General features: G+C 43.2%; 1 protein-coding gene across 50 annotated transcripts in view; it reads right to left on the bottom strand.

The window, feature by feature from the left end:
* Window positions 1-24,658, bottom strand: part of LOC127004601 (longitudinals lacking protein, isoforms A/B/D/L-like) — a 56,129-nt gene that overhangs the window by 27,882 nt on the left and 3,589 nt on the right. For 18 of the 50 annotated variants that reach the window (XR_007757896.1, XM_050872570.1, XM_050872573.1 and 15 more), the window contains exon 4: window positions 24,304-24,405. Coding sequence is in view for 48 of the 50 variants with exons in the window: in XM_050872570.1 (XP_050728527.1) it covers window positions 24,304-24,405 (102 nt within the window). In the remaining 2 variants the exon portion in view is untranslated. The other 32 variants (XM_050872539.1, XM_050872540.1, XM_050872543.1 and 29 more) reach the window with 28 other exon arrangements.

The raw sequence follows: 24,658 nt of genomic DNA, 5'->3' as shown, positions 1-24,658 counted from the left end.
CTTCAACCAATTACTCATTTTCATGTTGCACACAAACCATTTACTTGTGTCTTGAAAGTCTATCTGAGGCAAATGATGTGGAAGTGAAACCCATCAAATAAATGTTGATAAACTTAAGTATGTTATTTTACTCCATTACTTATAAATGTTATAAGATTTCCCATACATGGCTTCACCATATAAGTCACACTGGCAGGTCTACACATAGCTCTCCCATATATGTCATGAGAGCAAATGTCAACATGACCACCTCAAACATGTTAGCCTAGAAGTCCTATAGAAGATGACTTCCCAAAAACTTGTCAAGCTGCCTCCTTTGTTGTAAAAAAAATAAAAATAAAAAAATAAAAATACCAATTATCTTCCCTCCTGTATAATTTAACATTGGCTTCTAAAGTTATGAATGAAAATGCTTCCTCATATTACTTGTACATATATAAAAAATGTAATCATATGGGTAGGCATCTAATCCCACCTCCACGGTGAAGTGGTTAGCATGCCTAACTACAAATCCACAGGCCCCAGTTCGAATCCCAGCCTGGGCAGTCAGCATACAGCTAACCCAGCTGTTCATTCCCACTTTCTAGCTGATTGATAAATTGCCTGAGGAATCCTGGAGAAGGTGCCCCAGGGTAATGGAATCTTACTCACCACAGGCTCAAGAACCAATGCAGGAGAGATGAGCACCGAGGCCATGCGCAGCTATGGCGCATGCTTCCAACTTTACCTCTACCTTTACCTAACCCCAACTGTATGTGACTCAAGACTACTCCAAAAAGCCCTCCCATAAAATCCCTTAGAACACTTAATTCCTAACTTCCCTTGCTTCTTAGCAGTGTGTGTCTTCCCCTATTAAAAATAATGAGCAGCGAATCTGAAGAAGTTATATGTATACAATACATGGAGAAAATCATCTTAAAAATGACAATTTTACCTAAGAATTCTCTGAAGTAGGCACTTTTTTTATTCGCTTTGAGGTAAGGGCAAGTAGGCAGGCACACCCCAGATCCCTCTCCTTCACAATCGTCATTCGTGAATTCTACATAATAAAGGTAAGAACTTGAAACAAGACAAACAACTTTGAACAGTATATTTGTCAAACACCTCACAAATGGCAGGATAAAGAAAAAAAATATAAAACCAAAAGACTGTGATAAGGTACAGTCAGTTAGCATATGAATAATAAAATAAAAGTAAAGAATGCTTCCAGAAATCAGGGTAACACATTAAGAGGCTCTCTTCTGCTGTGTTTAAAGCAAAGGGTTTTCAATCAGTGTCCTCCCAGTTATGACATAAGGGGCAGAGATGAGAACATTGGAGTAAGTCTCCGAAAGGGAAGTTAAGAAGTGCCCAAAGAAGGATGAATGGATGCTGGGTATCACTATAATGAATAAGAGAACAAACAAAAGGAGGTAACATAATACTGTCAGTTAAAATCATGAAGCACAGGTCAGGACACATATATAGGAGAGAATAACAGATGGACAAAAAGCATGACTGCCAAATGACAAACATAAAAAGATCAAAGGGGAGGCCATGACGCATGTGGAGATGAAATTAAAAAAGCTTATGGAAAATATGCATTAAAATGAAAAAACAGAGGCACAGAACAGAAACTGATGGAAATACTTTGGATCTCCTGCGGTGGAATGATACAGACTGGTGATGATGATGATGAAAGTACGTCAGCCACTCTACCCACAACTTTTTAGTACCAGTCATCACTTTCCACAAAAATGAAATTATACATATTTGGAAGTCTTTATGAACTAGTCTTATTAAAGTCAACATATCCATACCAGAGACTTTCTGGTTTCAAATTAGCTCTATTACTATTATCAACATGCAATCCCATTGTGTGTGTGTGTGTGTGTGGTGTGTGTGTGTGTGGTGTGTGTGTGTCTGTGTGTGTGTGTGTGTGTGTGTGTGTGTGTGTGTGTGTGTGTGTGTCTGTGTGTGTGTGTGTGTGTGTGTGTGTGTGTGTGTGTGTGTGTGTCTGTGTGTGGTGTGTGTGTGTGTGTATTTACCTAGTTGTAATTTTACAGGGCATGGGCTAACGCTCGTGTGGTCCCGTCTCCGTATCTATAATTATCCAACTTTTCCTTGAATCTCTGCACACTCTTCGCCAATACTATTTCTTCACTTAATCGTTATGTATGTGTGTGTGTGTGTGTGTGTGTGTGTGCGTGTGTTTTTGTGTGTGCACATCGCCACATGCTAGCCCTGAAGTCTTCCTTGTGAGGCACATAACAGCTTACAGTTCAAATGTGCCAGATACAAAATTTACAAGACAAATCAGATGAAAAAATTAACTGAGGAAACTGAATGACATTTTAGCTTAGAATGTACATAGTACACAATAAAAGCTACCAACCCAAGTAATACCACGGACGAAGGAGAGACAGGCATGGGTAAGAGCAATGATCGTTAAAATTCTAAGCTTGGGTTTTAACTTTAACGAACTCCATGGACTCCATTTGTTGTCATTGTTATCCAACCCTAGAGATATAAATATAGATAGATAGATAGAGATTTTATTTGTAAGTAATTCATCACCACCCCTGGTCAACATTTCACCCCCCGGGTTAGTTATCTACCCTACATGTCACTGCAGGCTATCCACAGTGCATCATTGTGGTAAGAAAAAGGTTGCTGCCAGTCTTACAGCTTGAGGGGAGGAATATACTATCAATATAGCGCCAAATGCCAGACAGTGACCAAACTCACTCATAGCAACAAAAAGTATTGAAAAATAAAAACTGCCATATTTTCTCATCTTGGTTGCTAGCTTCAATAAGCCTGTGAGTAACTGTGTGGGAAGAAGCCTTTAATACCTAATTTAAATTGTTTGCTGCATAGTTTAATGCCTTTTTCTTTTCCTCTATTTTCAAGTCCAAACCCAGGTTAAAAGAGCACGATTTTACAGTTTTCACCTTTTTCAGAATAATCTTTAGGATATTTTCTCAAAACAGAAGTGTGCACTAATTTTCCTTAGTAGCTCAAAATACATTCTTTACCTAAATTAATTCATTAAATAGGAGCTCCTTTATTCTATTGTCAACCATGCACCCCAGGTAAGATCAAAATCAAGTAGAACTTGATCACCACCTCCTCAGACAGTGCTTTGAGAGAGAGACATTTTTGCTGTATTTCCACGATGGATATCAGCACTATTATCAGGGCAGCATCAATATTTTGGCCAATAATACCATTCTGTTACATGATGTACAAGAACTGTGTGCATCTCAGTACATAGGTCACCTTTATGTTATGGTATTTCAACTAACAAAGATACATTATAAAAAGGCTTCAAATATCTCCATACTTCAGCAAAACAGAATGTTAAGTGCAACATCATTAAGGCAATACTACCCAACGGCATGGTTGTCAGCACGCACTGGCAGCTTTCACACGATCATGACAGTCCCCAAGTATGTCGCTCTAGGGAAGGGAGTGGGTCATGGTTGTGCTGCTCCACTAAAGTTATTCCCTCCACTGTCAGCCTGACTCTCCCACGGCATGTTTTCTTGGTGCATCGCCACCAACTGCTTCGACCCCCAGCCTCCTCACGGCATATCCTGTGCTTGTACCCTTCGAAGTAGAGCAGGTTTTTTCCTCTCTGCGACTTGACAAAGGCTCCATTCTGCTGGAGGAAAATGGTGTATCAAGCTTTGCTCTCAAACAGCTTTTCAAAGGTGTCAATTCCAGTTTTAGTGATATACTGAGCAGTATTATGTCAAGATAGCAAGCTTAACAAGGTCCACTTTTATTTCAATGAATCCATAATAGAACCTAAGTACCAGTATATTAAGTGATCCTCTTTCATCAGTATCAAATTGGTGTACACCTGACTAATAAAACCCTGTTATTTAGTGAGTCACTCCATGGGCATAGCCATCACAATATATTTTCTGAACTAAATAGCACTGAAGGTATTGAACTCAACACACCACAGAACCCTCCTATGCCATATGAGTACAGAAAAGCAGTCCTATGGTATGACTATACCTGCAGTGCTGCAGCACAGCTATTTTCACCTTTGGAGCCTCATGGCTAATGCACTATCTGTATACCCCATTACAAATGCATACTGTGACCTGCCATTCTGAATTTTTATATTTGGCTTAATCGTTTCAAAGCTGTAGTTGCCCACCAAATACAGAATGACTAATGTCTCCATGAGACTAATATTTTTCAAAGCAGAGGAAGACCACATTTCCTTTCCCTTTGATAATCATCACAGAGCAAATCACCAGACGCAGCTCTTGTATATTCACAGAGGTGATGATGGATGGTGGAGACTCTGGGTATTACTTGTACTGGTGCCCAAAGGGGACAGAAGGGATTGGGTAGGCACAAGATTAGAACTGGCACAGTGAACAGTGCGAAGATGCCGTGTGAGATTACTGGAGACATTTGCACGATAAGGACACTGAGGGCACTGGTAGGGTTTCTCGCCAGTGTGAGTGACCATGTGTCGAGTTAATAGAAACTTTTTGTTAAGTCCATGAAACTCCCGGCCACACTGAGGGCATGGCAGGGGAGACGCCACGTCCCCTGAGCCTGAATAGCTGCCTGCCTGGCCAGAGGGGTTAAGGCGAGGTGCACTGTGGGTCTTGTGCAGAGCAGACGCTGAAGAGGAGCACCTCACCAGGGGACTGCACCACGACAGCCTCTGAAATACACAAAGGCATCGTCACACCCCTGGTCAGGCTCCTTCACTAGCCTACTGTTCGTCTTCCTTCACCCTAAGCCATGACTGATGCTTCTTGTTTTTCTTGGAAGTGCTGTGCATAGCCTTTCTTGTACCTCAAGAGCTTCAGCATTCATCCTTCATACATTTTCTATTCAACAGTTCTTCCTTCTCCAGGATTACACAAGATGTGCTGAACACAATGTCATTTCATGTGTGTAACTTTACACCAATCATTATAACTGTTCCAACAGACTTATGTTCCTTATGTCTAACACTGCAACTGAACAGTCTCTTGCTGACATACAGTAACAATAGCAATGGCTTTGCTTGAGCTCCGAAGCCTAACCTAACCTTCAAGATGCACCATCAAAACTATAATCTGCAGGTCAAATATTTGAAATTCTCCAGAGAACTTCTGAACTATGGATCTTCGTATGTATGTCTTGCAAAGGCACAAGACTTGACAGCAGCACACACCAAATCATTATGAAAGCACTTCGGCTCCAGTGCAAACATTAATTTCATCTCCAGTTATGTGGAGACATACGGTACAGGGAGGTGAAAAAAAAGAGGACAAAAGCTACAAAGGACAATCAACTAGTCTCTCACCTCATTTCAAAACTTTACCTCCACCTCACCAAGTTTAACTGTCCTCTGTTCAGAACTCTCCACAGTGTGCTTCAAGAACTAGCCAAGTGTTGACAGAGGAAGTAGTGGCTGGTGTGGATGATTTGATTATAAAGAGTAAGACAACTTTTCCAGGGAATCAACTGCAAGGAGCAAGTTCATCCAGGTTGAAGGAACAAAGTATATCAATCTAGAATCCCTCATTCAGTTGCTGCAGCAGTGAGACTTATACTTGAGATTATAATGTTTCGTGATATCTCATCAAAGGTAACAGGCCACCATACGTCACTGGTCAACGATAGACTGCAGAGCTTTCCATGCCAGCATCACCACTAACTCATTCTAACCAATATAATTTGTACTTTCTCTAATGCCATATGTATATACTTTTAAAATTAAAACAAACTATCAAGGAAAGCTGTTTCACCAAGTATGTGAAAAATTTATATCATTAAGATACACAAATTATCCTTGGTTTCAAAGCATTATTCAAGTAAATAACCTAAGACACCTATGCGTCAAACCAAAGGGAGACTTTCCTAGCTGCTCCCAAAAAAGAGGGCAGCTCTGCACTTATCAGTCCTCCAGCCTTGAGGAAAGTCTTCGGCTCCAGACAAAGGGACTCATAAGTTTAGTGCACTACATAAAAGCAGCTTTGAAAGCCCCCTATGGTGGGATGAGAAACTTATATTGTAGATGTCATGAATAACTCTCAGCTTTATTTCTTGAGCAGTTAGAAACATATGGAAATAAAAAAAAATGTAATTTAATCAATTTTATTTGTATGAAATGTCTACATAAAAAACTATTAAAAGACAACTTACTGGATGCAGTATCACAAAGGGAGTACAGGAGGGCAACACTACTAGTCTGACAGTCAACAGTACAAAACAACTTGTAAAAAACAGTGACTTCTAGTAGTGAAAACTTTGTCTGCCATACAAAATTGTCACCTCACCTAAGTCCATCAAAACTGTCTAGCACTGATGCTAAGGAATGTCAAGTATAAAATAACAGCAAAAGGGAATGCTTACAATCTTTATGTACATTAATACTTAAGGGCATCAATCACATTAAGCACTTATTATAAATTATTGTGTACAAAAACTGCAGTCCCCATATCCATGGCCCATCAGCAAAATTAGTAATGACTTTTAATTAGTCTCAGAGTTGTGAAAAATTATGATCTGCTGGTGGCATCAGATTCGGACTCTGAGTAGCGACTGGACTGAGCTGCTGGGGCTGAGGAGAGCTGCGCAAGGTACATATTAACCACAGCCTTCACACCTTCATCACAAGCTTCTTTGGAATAGTCACCTCCTGCTGCCCCTGCCCTAAAGCGGTGATAAACACACGAGCCTTTCTTTAAGTGGCGAATCATGTGTTCCTTGCGAGAGGCACGGTACGAGCAACAGGGACAAGAGAAAGGCTTTACTCCAGTGTGGGTCTTCACATGACGAACCAGGTTATTTCGACTGTTCTTCCCCGTGAACTCTTTGCCGCATAGAACACAGCGATCCACTCCGTCCTCCGATTCCTGCAATGGAGAAGCCACGACCTAGGTAAGCTCGCTTCCTTAGCCAGAGCCACGCTACGGGGAGCCCTACAACACCTCAAGCCTGGCTCCATCACTACTGCCTTACTGGCTACACTACTGATGCATTCCTCTCTCTGGTGGCATACTACGAGTCACAAGCAGGCCAGGATCTCTTAAGTATAGCAACTAATAAAGTCATACTTCATACATGTGTATAAAATGGCCACTAAGAGCAAGGCAGAAGGATCACACCTTTATCGTGAGATATGATCATGTGGCCGCAGCATGAGCATGCTGGGGGCTGCTGGGCACTTCTGATGGCTCTAGCCTGTGTAGGTTCCTTATGTGACGGTATAGGTGCTCTTTCTGGTTGGCTCTGTACACACACAGTGGGCAAGGAAATGGCTTTTCGCCAGTGTGGATGGTCATGTGGCGTTCCAAGCGATATTTGCGTTTTGTGCCCTCGAAGATCTTGCCACACACTGGGCAGGAGGAAGCAGAGGAGCCCACAGCGTAGACGCTAATGCCTCCTGCAGCTTCCTCGGACGGCACCTCATCCTCATCCTCGTCAGCTAGCACAGCTTCCACCTCAAGTAGCGCCGCCTGCAACACACCAGGCCATGATCAACGCATGTCTCAAGAGCAGCACACGGCTCAAGGCAGGTGGCAAGGGGCAGGGGTACCGTGGTCATGAACATCCCAACTCAAGACAGACTTGGACTAAGCCAGCATCCATTCAACATCATATATGGCTTTATTTTTTTTAATTTCCATGTCTATTTCCCATATGTCATCTCTTTTACCTTCTCACTACTTGCAGATTTCAATAAACTAGTCTCCACAAATGTTTTCATTACGACACTTTCCTGCGTTGGCTCATTGTCACACAAGCAAGTGCCACTTCATCACTCTTTTGAGGGGATGAGCAACATTCCTCCTGCAGCTCCTGTAGGGGGATTTCTGGCTTGTGCACCAAGTCACCAATACTTTCTCCACATTCACTGACAGGCCCTGCTATTTGCCAGTGAACGTTTTTAATGTGTCTATTCAGGTTGTTCTGCTGAGTGGAGCGGTAAGGGCAATGAGGGCACTTGAAAGGCTTCAGGCCCCAGTGCACTAACATGTGCCTGTCAAGCCGATACTTGCGCTTGGTGCCGTGGAAGACCTTGGCACACATGGGACAGGCCAGCATTCTCGTCGCCACACCTTCCGCACCTTCCTGCAAGACAAACAACCTCACTCAGTCCACCTCAGACACACATCCCAAACATACACTGCCATCCCACCATCCTCTCTCAATACCTTACTGGCCCATCTTCCATTTATTCAAGATTTCACAAGACAATTCTAGCTCCTTTACTCACATCATGTCTCTTCCTTTGCATACCTCAAGAAGCGACTTGCTGAATATTCTACATCAGGCAGTTTTCAAAATATTTCAATTTCAGTTTCAAATCTAACCTTTTCCATTTTAACAATCCATGACCCCACTCTGAAGAAGCATGATATTACATGCATCACACGGCGTCTCTTGCAAACTTACAAGTGTGTGGTTTAGTTGGTAAAGTACTGTATTCAAGCCTCCTTAAGACTGATGTCTACCATCATTTGTTCCATTAAGGTACACCAGTCCTCTCAAAGACCCGCTTCAGAGTGAGACTGCACGATAGCCTCATTTTCAGCTTTGAGACGCAAGTGAAGACCAAAGGGAGGTTCATCTTCCCTAGCACCCTGGCTCAGCTCACTAGCACTGTGTTGTTGTTCACTTCCTGAAGAAAGTGACAAACTCTGGATGTTTGTGTCAAATCTTTGCGGGGGGTGTAACTGTGGTGTGGCGTTGGCTGGGAGAGAACGGTGCTGAGAAAGACCAAGACCAACATCAGCATGGTGTGACAGTCCAGAGAAGGAGTTCAACCCAACTTCCTCCAAGCTCAGTTTGTGGACAGTCCGAACATGCCTCTTAAGATTGCCCTGCTGAGAAGCTCTATAGGTACACAGTGTGCATTGGAAGGGCCTCTCCCCAGTGTGAGTTAGCATGTGGTTGTCCATGTTCTGGCGACGGTTTCGGCCTTGGGCAGTCTTGCCACACACAGGGCACACCAACACGCCTCCTGGTCCCCCACTGCAGCCTTCCCCAGCAACAACCAACTCCTGTAAAATATGAGCGCAGGCTCAGCCAGGTTTCTCAGTGCTGCCCAGGAGCCCCTTAGCCTCAGCCCCCCCAAGACAAAATGTAGTCACTTGACAATGCTAACAACCTCCCTCAACAACACACCTCACCACCACTGAACGGTGTCCCGCGCAATGAAACCTCAATAAAAAATTTCATTTTTTCTAGATATGTAAAGCAAAACTCAAGGCAAGTCTTTGTGGCAGACAGCTCATCTCATTTCAACCTACAACTGCAGGTTTCTCTTGTGAATACCATTTTTTTTGTCTCATTCCACAGAAAGCTTAGCATATGTCAATAACCAGAACTTTCTTCATTTTCATAAACATGAGGATGCATGGGAGTTGGCTTCTCATTTGAAAATCAATTCTTCCTGCTCAACACAGCATCTTCATCACAAAGTAAGGAGCCAATGCCAATACTGATATGTTTTAAACTTAAGAGGAATCTTCTTGTAGCATTGTAGGTCTCCTCTTCATTACTCATATTTCCCAATCTACATTTCATATCTTAGTGCTTGAGTGGCACAACAATTCAGTTACACAAAAAACACTTTCACAGAATAACTTAAGAAACAAGTATGTCATGAAAACTGGGAAAACAGTAATTCCAAATCCTGCCACTGTAACTTTTCTTCATCAATAATCTGGAAATTCATGTTCCCATTATCAGCATTTTTCTGCTTCCTTTTTGAGACTCATTCAGTGGAATTCACATGTCCAAGATACTTTTCATAATTTCTGGGTATTTACTGTTCTCCTACCGTCACTTGGGAGATTATCCCTCTGAATACTTTTTTTCCCCTCCAGGACAGCTCTTTCAGGTGACAATGCAATAGGTTTCCATCAGTCTTCCCCAAACTCACTGATGACAAGCTCCACTTCTCAATACATCATACTTCCTTTTCTAACAAAGACTCCTAAAATGTGGATGAATAAGATTTCTCAAAATTTTGTAACATGCCTTCTCTTCCACCAGTGCCATGTCTTAGGTTAAAAACTACAATAATTAAAGTTTAGCCTCCAATGGATAAATTCTGGCATTTGTCATTCTTGAAGAAACGTTATTTCCACAAAAATGAGGTCTTTATTAGTGATTTAATTTCAACTCGGGAAATCTTATTTCTGTGGAATCTCTCGTCTACAAAAATGGCATGAACGTCTTTGTTTATTTATTTATTTATTTATTTGTGATTAACAGTATCATGAAGATCAGCTTATATGAAGAATGAGAACTAACAATTATATTTCCAGATAAAGTTCAGTCTCTGAACTTGTGTATGAATTTGCCAACATAACAGACTCAGCTGTAACCAAATGTGGTTAACTAGAGCAGCATCCAGCATTCAACCTTCTGGTCATGATAATGCTTGGTGGGTTTGCCCACAGTTTTCTCTGCCCTTTATGACAAGGGTGGCAAGTGACAAAGCTGATGTTCAGGTAGGATGAAAAAAGAACTTTACTGTTAATAGTTTGAAACAACCAGTAGCCCTGTAATCCTTGTTTTAAACAGGGCACTGTGTGTTAATGAGGCATTTACCTTACAGAATCTACAGAGGCAATCTGACATGAAGAATGTACCCCTGCCTCACATATCACATATAGCTAAAGCAAGCATGCCAAACAGCAATGGTTCCCAAAGTTCTTGCATTCATGACCCTTTTCCCAAAATCTTAAAATCCATGTGACCACGATATCAGTAATTTCTTTTACATTTAATAACACTAATTTTCACTCATAACTGACCCTGACATGCCGCGCAAGATACCCGATGTTTCCTCTCAACACTCACCAGCATATGCATATAACACCAGCAGGATAAGAGGACAGAAAACAATCTCAGAACTATAAGTTATAAAAATCATTCTTCCAAGCCATTTGTTTGGACCCCCAGGTCAATCCTCAACCCCCCATGGGGTCACGACCTGCTGGTTTGGGGGGAGCACTTGCCATACAGCCTTCCCATCTTTTAGCACAATATTAAATTAACAGGCCAATGAGAACTCCGGTTGCAAGGTCAAAGACCCTTCATGTAAAACACCAGGCACTGCTCAGTGCACAGTGGTGCACTTATTTTTGTGGGGCTTCAATTTGTGAATCTGTTTTGCAGCAACCTCAAAATATTCATCTTTTTTCACTTTGGTGCCAAAATGTTGGTTTTGAGGAAAGAAAGCAAGCCATCCAGCCCACCCAAAGACAAAGTGTCACTTTGCTGCCATCTGGTTAAGGTGATAAAACTTTCTACAGCACCCAGTCACATCTATTTATTGGTATGTCTGTGCTTCTTCACATGATAATCAAACATCCTTTCAGCCTTATCTGAAGGTCTTGGGCAGATATTCCCAAAGTTTTACGTGAATTAAAGGATAAAAGTAAAAGACATCAGTGCACATGATGTATGGAAAGTTCTGCTCCCTCTCCTCTCATTGCTAAGCTTGGACCAAGGAATAAGACCACACAGCAGGTTTTCAGATGAACCTGAAACAATTACTACCTTTCTCCACATAGAACCAATGTCAACTTTCATAGTTTTGAGTTTCCTAACGCCCTCAACTTCACCCCAGTTAATTAAAAATGTGCAACTACTCAGTTAATGCAACTCTTCCCATAATGTATCTGAACATAACAAACTATGTTCCTCAACACCCGTTGCCACAATCATACAAGCGGGCAGTACAAACAACCACACATACCATACAAAAATTTATTGATATTTCACCAACACTGCTAATTACAAATTGACATGTCTACCACTTACTGGCCACAATAACAGTGCCACTGTCACCTGCACCCTCATGAAAACCCCTAATAAACGATTTCCCCTAATACACACCTCTAATGCAATACACATTATTGATGCCATATATGATCATATACATTTTTCTTGGCAAATAGGAAGAAAAATCACAGCTCAAGAGCTTACAAATGCTTCTCAGACAGTGGCAAACACAAGTGGTGAAACACTACCCACCACACCAAATACTCCGTGAAAATGGCAGCCTTCAGACTACAGATGTACTAGGAACTCAATTCTTGATGGTCAACAAAAAAATAAAAAATAAAAATAAATAAAATAAAAAAATAAAAAATAAATAAAATAACTGGCATGACTGATTCAGGTTACACCCCTCCAGCAAGTCACACAGCAAGTCTGCCCCTGTTAGGAGTTATAGTGAACCTTGTGTAAGGCAGCAATGTGGCCCTTGAGGGCATCCTTGCGATTGGTGCGGTGAGGACAGAAGGGACACTGGAAAGGCTTCTCCCCTGTGTGAACCATCAAGTGTCGCTCTAGCTTCTGCTTCCACGTGATACCCGAGAACGTGTGTCCACACACACTACAAGCTCGTGACAGACTACCACTGTTACTCTCTCCCCCAGCCCAAGTGCTGCCTCCTCCCCGCTTGTGGCGCCACGTGTCCAATGCTTGGGGAGTAAACGAAGTGTCTTGACGAGCTAGGCCGACCTGTAACAGACCAAACCACTCAGTCTCCCCATGCTCAAGACTGCTAAAAGTTCATCTTTGATATACTGATTTTAATAAAAAATAGAAATAAAAAGTAATATATACAATTAGTCCTAGTCTGGTAGGTTTCTGCCATGCTTGCGTATGGTGTGTAGCTTGAGAGAGTCCCTCCTGGCACATCTGTACTGACAGTAAGGACAGCAGAATGGCTTCGCTCCAGAATGAGTCATGAGATGACGCATCAATTTTTGCTTCCAGGAGGGACTTGGCAGGAACTGTTTACCACATATCCGACACTTCTGGTCCATGTCCAAGGCAAGCAGCATTCCCGCCTCCCAGGTGACCCCAGTCTCCTGCAACACAAACACCCACTCAGTGTTCAAGCCACTCCCTGCCTCCCTATATACAGGTCCACTCACTGCTCCCAAATAGTGAATGAGATATGTGTGGTGTTGCAGTTACCCCAGTGGAAAATGTCATCAGACTCTCAAGCCACTCTGGTCACAGGCCAACACTATGTCTGAGGCTGACAGTGGAGGTCTATCAGGGTGCATAATCCTGCTGTGCCTCTTGATTGAGTCCTTGCGGCCACTACGATGACGACAGTATGGACAACGGTAAGGCTTTTCTCCTGTATGGGTCAAGAGGTGGCGCTCTAGTTTCTGGCGCCATGATGAGGCAATACGAGGGAAGTGCTTGCCACACAGAGGGCAGGTGCCAGACTCTAGGACAGCTCCCACATGCTGGTGCGTCTCTCCTCCGCCCGTCTGCAAGGTAATACAGGGCACACTTAACCTTCAACTTTCAAGTCCTCAAGTTCACTTCTCAACGGCAGTATTAGTTAAATAAACTCCATACATTTAATAGCGCAAGCGTAGATGCACATACAACACATACATACACGGAGGAATTTTCCACTGTATAAAAATAAAAAATTTCAGGGAGTTTCAGATAGTGAAGGCATAAACCCTGAAGGCAGCTCGCTTTTGTGCTTCCTTTTGATGTGTACTTCCAGATTCTGTTTTAAGTTAGCTCTGTGTGGACAGTGAGGACACTGAAACGGCTTCTCCCCAGTGTGCGTGATCATGTGTCGTTTTAACAGGAACTTGCGGTTGAAGCCGTAGAAGGTCTTGCCACATGTAAAGCACTCAACACCAACAGACGGAGAGGTGGTGGCTGGCATATGGGGGCGATGAGCCACCAACGTGGACTGCCAGGCTGCCACCTGCCCCTGAAACAACAACACCGCACGTCAGCCTCCTTGGTCCTGGGGGAGGAGAGGAAGGCTGTCTTCCACTGATAATGATATACAGCTCAAAGGTCTTTTAACATTAGGATGGTAATTAAACACAACCTTTATGAAAGTGATGGATGCCGAAGACCAGAGGTTAAATTAATTGTAGTAGTTTGAAGCATCAAGGCTCAAGCTTGGTTGTAAAGGAGAAGAGGTGAGAGCCGAGGCTGCCTGAGAGGTCATATTCTTATCCACGGACATAAGCAACTGGGCGTGAAGGACGTGCATGTGCTTCTTCAAGTTTCCCTTCAGTGACGCGCGGTAGGGGCAGAAAGGACAGGGGAATGGCTTCTCCCCCGTGTGGGAAAGGAGGTGCCGCTGCAGGTCCTGACGACGGTTACGGCTGCAGAATACCTTGCCACACACAGGACAGGCGAGTCCATGTCCCTCTAGCCCCTCACACCCGCCTGGGCCCACCACGCCCACCCTCACACCCTGCAACACACAACAGCCCCTTAGAGCTCTGACACTAAGCTTCATCTGCATAAGAATTACAAGTGTTACAAAATATTGATGGCTGCCTTAACCCAGCAGAATGAACTTGTCAATGAAACATTACATCAAAGATGCAATGCACAACTATAAACCACCACGTTCCCAAAAAGCCTACATCACAGCCACAAACTTTTGTTCCAGCCCAGCTTATCGGTCGTCACTGTGGCCCCTGAAGGACAAGGCAGTGGAGGAGGCAGGTGCATGGGCTCCAGAGGCCTGAGAGAGAGAGAAGGCAGATGCAAGGGAAGGGTGAAGGATGGGGGCAGCACGGTGAACAGTGGCTATGTGCATGTTTAGGTTGCATTTCTGGTTGGTTCGGTAAGGACAGTTTGGGCAGGCATGAGGCTTCTCGCCCGTGTGGATGAATGTGTGTCGGCGCAGCAACTGACGCTGGTTCTTGCCGCTGAACACCTTGCCACAGATTTGGCAGGCAAGGCCACTTGTCCTGCCAGGTGACCCCCGACCTACCTGCAACACAAGCATCTGCTTCAGACACAGACCCTTTACCTCATATCTCACTAGCACAGAAAACTTCAATGACTTTACAGTATGTCAAGAGGTTTTTAACCCAGCTGCCATGTGCAAGGATTCACCTAGCTCCTACAGACCCTCATTATTCAATATGAATTCATAAAAAAGTAAAGCTTTAGTATGACAAGTAATAAGAATAACTATAACCTGTTCCTTACAAAACATAATTTACATGTTTCTTACGCCATCAAGAACATCAATTTTATAGCCTCTTCCTAACAGATCATGAATAATTAACATGTTTAATTTCTCACGCCATGAAGGGAACATCAATTAACAATTACTGACGATTTACTGTACTTCTTTGCCTCCTGCCCACTACAACTTTCCCTTTCAACATAAATAAATGTTCTTCATTCTCTACTGCTGGGTAAGAAAACATGCTTACAGTCCTGTCCCAACCATATATTCCATGAGTAATTTATAGTTTGCAATACTCATGTATAATAATGTATTGAAGCAGTTTTCACTTCTCCCTCTTTTTGTTATCTCCATCAGGCAGCATGGCTCTCGTAAAATGAAATTCTTAAGCTTGTGTAATAATTTATGAATGCCTTTTTATTACAACTGCTTGCCACTCCCTAACAAATTTTCTTATAGCATTTTTTTTCCAAATCAAAATAAGCCTGTAACTTGGTCAGTTTATTTTGCTGATAATTTTATTTCTTGCTAGCTATCAGGTACTTTGGTTACAATAAAAGTTTGTATTCTGTAAAACATATTATTTACACAATGGTTACAATGATTTGTACAATTGGTATCCACTCAACAAAGAGCAAATGCATGCCCCACTTAATCATTAAGTAGCAAAAATAACCAAACACACAATCTAAAATTTATAACTAAAATAGCCATAACTATGAATAAATCACGACATGGATACCTTGTATCAGTGACCTTTCCCCATGCTGCTCAAATGTACAGCAGTTATGTGCACCTTCAGGTTGCTCTTACGATTCGATTTGTGAGGACAGTAGGGACATTGAAATGGCTTTTCCCCAGTGTGAATGGTCAGGTGCTGCTTCAAGTTCCGTTTTCGGTAATCTCCGTGGAAAGCCTTCCCACATAACGAGCACTGAAGGAAGGCGTCCCCATGGACTTCACTCTCACAACCCTGCAAAGCACAATATGCCAGCTTAGTTGTCTTGGATACCTTGAAGACATCAACAAGCTGCTGTGAAGACATATTAAAGCTTCACTTCTGACTCAGGAAGGACCCTCATGGGCCTTCAAGTTTCAGGTAGTGTAGTTATCATCTTCAAAACTAGAGGGTTGGCTTATCCAGCCAATCACAGAGTCATCACTCCCTTGCACAGCTATGTCATTCCACTTGTCTCTACCATGACGGGTGATTACATGGCCTTTAAGGTTAACTTTCTGAGTGGTTCGGTGAGGGCAGAAGGGACAGGCATAAGGTTTCTCTCCAGTGTGGGTACGCATATGCCGTGCCAAGTTGAACTGACGATTCTTGCCTCCAAATCCTCTACCACACACGGAGCAAAGTTTAGAAGGTGATGGCGGCCGTTGTGGTAGTTGTGAGTGGGTAGAGGGTTGGTGGTGGCCCAGGTCTGAGGTCCCTCTGAAGGTTGATGACTTTCCCTGCAAAACACAACACCCTCACTCAGACTACCCGATGGTCCTCACACCACCACAAAGCTATCTGACGACGGGTCTTCACTTAGACCCAAGAGCACTTGTTGACTCATTAAATAAAAATAACTGATAAAATCATAAACCAAACAAAATAAAAAAGAAATTTGTAAATGATAAAGGCCTCCCTGATGTGTTTAGCTTTCGTGTTTGGCAGCCATGTGCTTCTTTAGCCTGTTCTTTTCATTTGCCTTGTAAGGGCAATGGGGACAGGCGTATGGCCTTTCTCCAGTGTGTATGCGCACGTGTCGCCTGAAGTTTGACGAGTCTCCAAATATTTTTCCACATACTGGACAAGGATTTGCAGCTGATGCTTGTGGTTCAGTCAGTGGAGCGGGATGGTGCCATCTGCCTGAGGACACACTCATGATGGAACACCTTCCCTGCAAAACAATTCATCCTCACTACAACCACTACTTAGGAAGAACCAGAAAACAGTGAAATGAAGGACTTACTGTGCCAGTTCTCAAACATCAAAATTTTCAGAGTAATTAACAGCCAGTAACTATTCTCCAAAACTACCACTAAGCAACTTGATGGCGGGCATAGATGTGTGTCCTAAGATTGCTTTTCTGGTTGGCGCGGTAAGGGCAGAAGGGACAAGGGTAAGGCTTTTCTCCGGTATGGATACGCATGTGTCTTCTCAGTTTGGACCGGTCACCAAACGGTTTGCCACAGACTGTACATGACTTAGACGATGCTTGTGGTTCTGAGTGTGCCGAGGAGAGGGGCTGTCCAGCATTTGAGCTTGCACCTACCATGGAACACTTCCCCTGCAAAACAGATCAGTCTCACTATGATTCCAACAGGAACTTCATGATTTTGAAGCAAGACAGTCAATACTACACTATGGATCCTTCACAAGAGCGCACACAAATCCTCGACTCAATTTTGTAGAAACCAACTCATGATAGTCCGCCTCCACCCCCACTCGGGGAGGATGAAATCCAGTCTTCATGCCTGGCGCGTATGTGCATCAGCAAGTTGTTTTTCTGGTTAGCACGATGGGAGCAGTAGGGACACTGGTAAGGCTTCTCCCCCGTGTGGAGTAGCATATGGCGATTCAACTTCCATCGCCGACTGCGCCCATGGAATGCTTTCCCACACTCTGGGCAGAGAATAACGTCACCAGCACTCCCATCATCCCTCTGCAAAATGGCACAGTCTCAGTTCCCAGGTCTTCACCCTTTAAACCTCTTGAACCTGTAACATCCACTTTACCAGCCAATACCAGGTGTTCATCTCAAGAAAACTCAGACATCTAAGCAACCATTTCTGACAACCCAACTTTTCATAACCAATGAAGACAAACGCAGGACAGACAAACCAACCCTTTCATGGATTAACTTTCCATGACTGAGAAGAAATATCATTTGGACCATGCACACGCAGGATGTGAATGTCCAAGTTCCCTTTCCTGTTGGTACAGTGACAGCAGAATGGACAAGAGTAGGGTTTGGCCCCTGTATGGATCATGAGGTGCTGCTGCAGGTTTTGCCGACGGTTGCGCCCCGAGAACATTTTGCCGCACACATCGCAGGTGAGTGAGGGGACTCGCCACGTCTGCAACATAATAACATGCATCTTTCACTAAGGATTCCTCCAATCCTTGGCTGCGCATCTAAGACGACTGCTAACCTTAAACAACTCCTCTGACAATACATACATAATTCATCAAGTTAAACACGAGCTTGCTGACTTTGGCCTTCAACATAGCTTTGGATGTTGCCTGGAGGCTGAGCTGTCGTGCCTGTCAACTGGGCCAGAGCTGGGTGTTGGGCATGCCGACGGAGAAGATGGGTCTTGAGGTGCCACTTGTGAGCAGCACGGTGAGGACACAGCGGGCAAGGGAAGCGGCGTTCACCCGTGTGAGTTACCAGATGGTGCTCAAGGTTCTGGCGCCGATTACGACCCTGGAACCGCTTGCCACACACTGGGCACTCAAGTCCCGCAATGGATGTTGCCCCAGCAACATCAAAGGCCCTATGCAGGTCACCCTGGCCAAGTTGGCCATGGGGGCCGTCCCTCACCCCAGCCGGCAACTCTCCTGATGCCTGCAAGAAGGCGAAGAGATTCACTCAGCTGTCCAGCTCCAACATGGTGTATAATAACCTTACCTGCCACAGAATGCCACAAAGGTGCTAATGACTATTGTCTATCCATCTCCATGTCTTCAGCTTTGCCAAGTTGTATCACAAAACCCCTTAATGAAGCCCAAAGCATCAGTTGCTCGTTGTGTGAGGTGCGAAAGATCTGCTTGTGTTGAGATGTAACATTGTGATGTGTCTGAACAGCTGGGACTGAGAAGCAGCACGGTAGGGGCAGTAATGGCAGGTAACCGGCCGCTCCCGGCTGTGGGTGGCCATGTGGTGCACCATGTTCTGCTTGCGGTTTCGACCATAGCACTTTTTCCCACAAGCTGGACACTGAACAAAGAGACCACTGACGGCGCCACCCACCGCCTGCAAAACATCAACACATCTTGGCCTCAGAACTTTACCATTTCTTACCACCTACATACTGACAGCTCTTTAAATGACCTTCCTTTCATCACAAGTGCAGCATAAAGTTGCAGTTTGTCATTGTTCAAATTATGGAGAATCAAATACATGTGTGCACTTTTTCTTTAACACAAAAATCACTTCAAAAAAACTAAAGAGTGCTTCCCTGTCCCTAAGATCCCTCGCAATAAAAATATATAGTGAACCAGGGAAACTACACAACAATATCTGGATGAAGAGCTCGTATATGGGTCTTCAGATTCCCTTTCCTGTTGGCCCGATGTGGACAATGTGGGCACTGGAAAGGCTTCTCCCCCGTATGGGTAAGGTAGTGCCGGCTCAGGTCCCGGAGGCTGCTGAAGGCACGGTCACACTGAGCACAAGGATGCCGTCTGGAGAGAGACAACAGGCGACGCGGGCTCAGACCTGCTAGGTGCACGGCGTCCGCACCCTGCAATGACAACGCACCCTCCCTGAGTCACTTGGCCAGCGTACGAGTTGCAGGGCCATTGACAGATAGCCCTGGCCACTCCTGGGAACACAAACAGTCCCAATGCCCCAAACTAAACACAACCACAAAGTATGCGAAAACTCCTGGTTATATTTGTAACACACCAGGACAAGCTTAAATAATGTGAAATTCATGACCTAGTTTAGCTCTAAACTTACAAGAAATAAAAGATTACAACATGTTGCTTCCATGTCCATGATCTTGTCCTTGCACCAACTCTTTGACTCTGTTGAAGTCCTTTCCATGAACTGTGATAACATGCACTTTGAGGTTTCCCTTCAAAGCAGCCCTGTGGCTGCAGTAAGGGCAGGGGTAGGGCTTCTCCCCAGTATGGGTGAGAATGTGTCTTCGCAGGTCCTTGGGGGACTGAAAGATCTTGCCACAGTGGGAGCAAATGTGTCTCTTGGTGTGGGAACCCAAGAGGACTCTCAGTCTACTGTCACTCAATCTTTCCATTTCACGAACACCCATGCCCTGAAAAATATGGCAAGGTCTTACTCTCAGGTCATAACTGAAAATTTCTCAACATAATGAGCACCAGTGTCTGCAGGACTCATGTATCACCCTTCACTCTACAGGAGAAAGGTTTACCTCTGGCCTAGATGACTCAAGCAGTTTGTTGTCAGTCTCTTTGCTAACATTGGGATGCTTCACAAAAGCTCTTTATTGTGTACACACATCATGTGAGACTTCAAGTTGCTCTTCTGATTGGCTCTGTGATTGCAGTAAGGGCAGAGATATGGCTTCTCCCCAGTGTGGGTCATGACATGGCGTCGCAGGTCCTTCGGGGACTGAAATCCCTTGCCACAGTGGGAACACAAGTGTCTCTTGTAGTGGGAACTCACAACTGCCCTCAGTCTACTAAGACTCAAACTTCCAATAGCACCGACTTCACCTATCCCCATGCCCTGCAAAATACGGCAACGTCTTACTCCGGAGTACATGGGAAAAAGCAAACATCAAGCGAGTGCTAAATGTTTCACACACCAACACACTTCACACAACAGACATTTACTGCCCTCTATGTTTAGTAGCTAGCACACACTAAAAAGCTAGTGCAATCCTTCATGAACATATGTCAAGAACATATCTTTTCATGCCCCATGATCGCAGCAAGAGTACTTCTAGGGCATTTTCAAGACTAACTGATAGGACAAGTAATCACTGTGACAACGCAAAGAAGCTCCCTCTTCCCTGCTGATGGCAACGATACAACAGTGGTTACACTCACATGACATGTCTTTTCACTTAGAAATCACAGAAAACATCAACACCCCACCCTCCCACAGTACAAGGCGTGTAACAAGAATACAAAGGGTCCCCAGAGCATCAATGTCCCACCACCCCCAACACATATTTGCCGTCTCATATACGGTACTGCAACCACTAACAGTATGTACAGATGTTTTCCCACCCTCCCTTTGACTTTTATAGGTTCACAGGATATCTATTCAATGGGCTTGTGTATGGATCTATAGGCAGTTGTACTAAATCCATAGATTCTGAGAAACAGTTTACGAAGTTGATTTATTAAGACTTGTAAGCAAACTTGTTGTTGCTTATCAAGGTTCTCTTCCGCAAGTTTCGAGGCTACTAATAACACAGCGATCGCGTCATCACCTCCCACCCCTGAGTAAACAAGATGCAGCAGACAAGTGTATAGCATTGCTCATTTTTGTTATAGTAAGACAACTTCACCAAACAATGACAGCAGGAGAGGATACACATCCATCATTGAAACATTCCTCAGCATTTGCCTTTCAAACTTGACATATCAACACCAACCAAAAAAACTTTAATCACACTGAGGAATATTCCAAATTCTAATAATGCATGCAAACTTACATATACATATGTATACTCCAAATGTGTATACATATGCACATGCAAAATTAATTATATAAGAAATGTACTATATTAGTTGTGTCCAGATGAATTATTGACACATTTTAGCTACAAAAATATGGCAATAAAAACCATAAAATTTGACTCAATGATTGGTCATCCTCTGAACACAACAATAAATACCCTACAACTACCGAGATCAGGAAACTGAACAATGAGGCTTGGTATTCACCATCAAGTATTGAATGACTGAAAGCTCCAATCTCACAGTTTTGCTGGTGGAACCTGATACCCAGCTCCCGGGTTAATGACTACACCCGCCATGCACCACCAATCACTACCACCACCACCCAAGCTCACACCATCCCTCCAATGTGAATATAAACCTATTTAACTGTAATCTGGCTTACTCCTTACATCAAAGCTAACATTAAGAATTTTATAATGCAAAGAAACTCAACACCTGACTACCAATTTTGTACTACTTGTCAGAATTTACCTATCACGGTGCATTGCAAAGCTGAATACATGTTAACCTATCAAGAAATGAAAATTCACACTAGAAATGAATGATCTCAAACTAATATGCTCACTTAGCTGGCTTGACATGTAAAGTGCACGTCTCTGGCAAAGGCACTCATTACTGGTCTAGGGAAGGCACCAAGTGCTAGCTTAGAATTTGAAAACCGATCAGTGCAAGGTTCAGCCCTTCAAACCCACAAAAAAGCAAGCTATGACCATGTTACTGTAGCAGAGGCATCACCTGAACTTCCTAAAAAGCACACTCCTCCTTTTTTGTCTGTATTTATTGTAGAATGGTCATTAAAGATGGGTGTTTCAATTACTTGACTCATTCTCATCAAACCAAATCTTACAATGAAAATGCAACCATCTAATTCACACCATTTGATAAGGTGCAAAATGACAAACCTCAATCAACTAACCAGCACCACAAATATTCAGTACATGACAATCACCACTAATCAAAATCCCCTTTAACTTTCCTTTGAGATTATGCCTCTCTGAAGGTTATCATCTCTATAATTATATTCTAATCTTAAAGTTTGATTTAATTCCCAACTATTTTCAATATGTTGCCTTTTATTAGGTGCCTTGTATTTCTTGCCATTATTCAGAAGAGCATTTTGCACTAACACTGCAGTGTTACAGGTAAAAATTTGGTTCAACTTTGCAGTTACTACATGACTTGCCAGATCCCAGGAAAACTCACACATTTCAATACCCGAGGCCATGATCCATATCTCCACTACTAATTTGTCAAGGCAGGTCAACAGAGCAAGCACTATGCCTAGCCTCCAACCTTGATTACTAGCCTAATATCACAAACCTTTCATCAAGAATGTGGATGCCATTATTAGACTCCCTACACCTAAACTTACATCTTGAAATCCCACAACTAACCTGTATTTCCAAGGCATGTACTGTATATTACCCTGCCATTAGTAACAATATTTATCTCACATAACTGAGAGGAGCATACTCAAGTTTTGGAATAATGGGAAGCCATTGTTATAGTTTCTGATCTCTATAGATGAAACCTCACCAAGTAACAGGGACCAAGCAGGTCTGATTGATCAGAATTAACATTAATGAGCAGGACACCTGAAACCAGACATAACTTGTATACTACAACTTACCATTTTGTTTCCTTAGCCTGCCATCAGCCCTGCCAGCCCAAAGCCAGTCCTGGCCAGCCCTGCCTGCCTAAATCTGCAGGTGCAAGGTTGCCCAACAAAGGAGGGCAGCCCTTTTTTTTTTTTTGCTCTCAACTCATATGATTACTACAGTAGTATCTGGTCTCAAGTGTATTATAAGGTGAGGAAACATCTTAAAACCATGAACCTGTCACACAGCCAGTAATGTTTTGTGTTTTAATATTTCAAATGGAAAGGATGTCTAATCTGATAACACTGATATTTGTGCTCATGTCATTGACCTAGCATTTCCCTGGAGGCACCTTAACAAGCAAACCCAGTGATACCAAGAAACACAGGTCTCAGAACCTGCTGAAAGATGGCACAACGTTAATTCAGAGTAAGGTGTACAAGTGCTGCCATGATAGAAAAAATAAGCCCACATCATTGAGAGCTCATTTGGGGATTACAAGCGCATCTTAAATACATAGAGTTCATACCTCCAGCCACAGACTTCTTTGCTAATACCAGTGCATCAGTTACGATCTGTACTCCAACTCTTTTGATGGCAATGCTACCTATTAACTAATTATTCTTGTGCCACAAAAAAATTAAGGTATTCATTAATTGACTTCTTTCATTACTGAAATGGCAGCATAAAAGGTACGGGTAAAGTTGGTGGCCTCAGTGCTCATGAACAAGAGGACCCATGGTATTTCTAGCAGGAAATAGATAAAGGTAAAGCTGGAGGCATATGCTATAGCTGCGCATGGTCTTGGTGCTCATTTCCGTTGCATTGGCCATTGAGCCTGTGGTGAGTAAGAATTCATTGCTCTAAGGATATAATTTTGTAAAAACCTAGTATTTCCAACAGACAAATCTATGAGTAGTTTGATGCCTACTTCTCTTACAGTGGTGTCACATGCCAGGATGCCTTTAACCACTGAACTTAAATCCCTTTGACTGGCAGTGAAGGACATGCATCTACTGTGCTTATCTCCAAAGCTTTTTACCCCACAGCAGCTGATGTCTATTTCATCTAATGACAAAGATCCACAGTGCCACATCAGGGTAATCAAATAATAGCACCGATATGCATGACTTCTACCTGTAGCTGGATTTGGTATTTTATGCTGGACTAACCGAGTTATATCTGAGCCCTGCTGTTTTCCCAGGCCTCTGAGGTGTGACATTGCAGAGCAGATCACAGCACAAGGACATTCAGTGTTACAGGTGATCATTCTCCCTGTTCCCTACATCATGGTGGACAAAGAAGCATTACTGGCTGGTGAGGTCATGGGAAAGCAACAAGTTGAGAGCAACACTTACCCCAGGTGCATTCTGTTGACTAGAACTTTCTGAGGTGCTAAAGTTAAGGTGAGGAGGAAACCCTATGGATGAGCCATCACCTTGCCACCCAGCCAAGTCACCCTGGCAGAAAAATAACAATAGATAACCATTATAAGAAATATAAGTCATTAAGAAAAAATTTAAAAGATCAAATTATCCCAACCATACATGGATGGGATTTTTTTTTAAATTTCTTAGTACTAAAATTTGGGTTATTCTTTTATAACCAATGTCATTAAAATATTTCAGTCAGAAAACACGATTATCTTAATGCCTTGTAGCTAAAACAGTTAGTATAAAGATCATGCACTCGAGTACGGCCCTGCCCTGCACG

This window comes from Eriocheir sinensis, chromosome 28, assembly GCF_024679095.1.
Source record: "Eriocheir sinensis breed Jianghai 21 chromosome 28, ASM2467909v1, whole genome shotgun sequence".
Classification (NCBI taxonomy): domain Eukaryota; kingdom Metazoa; phylum Arthropoda; class Malacostraca; order Decapoda; family Varunidae; genus Eriocheir; species Eriocheir sinensis.
Note: the sequence above shows the minus strand (reverse complement) of the source record. Positions and strands in the feature narration are given on the sequence as shown.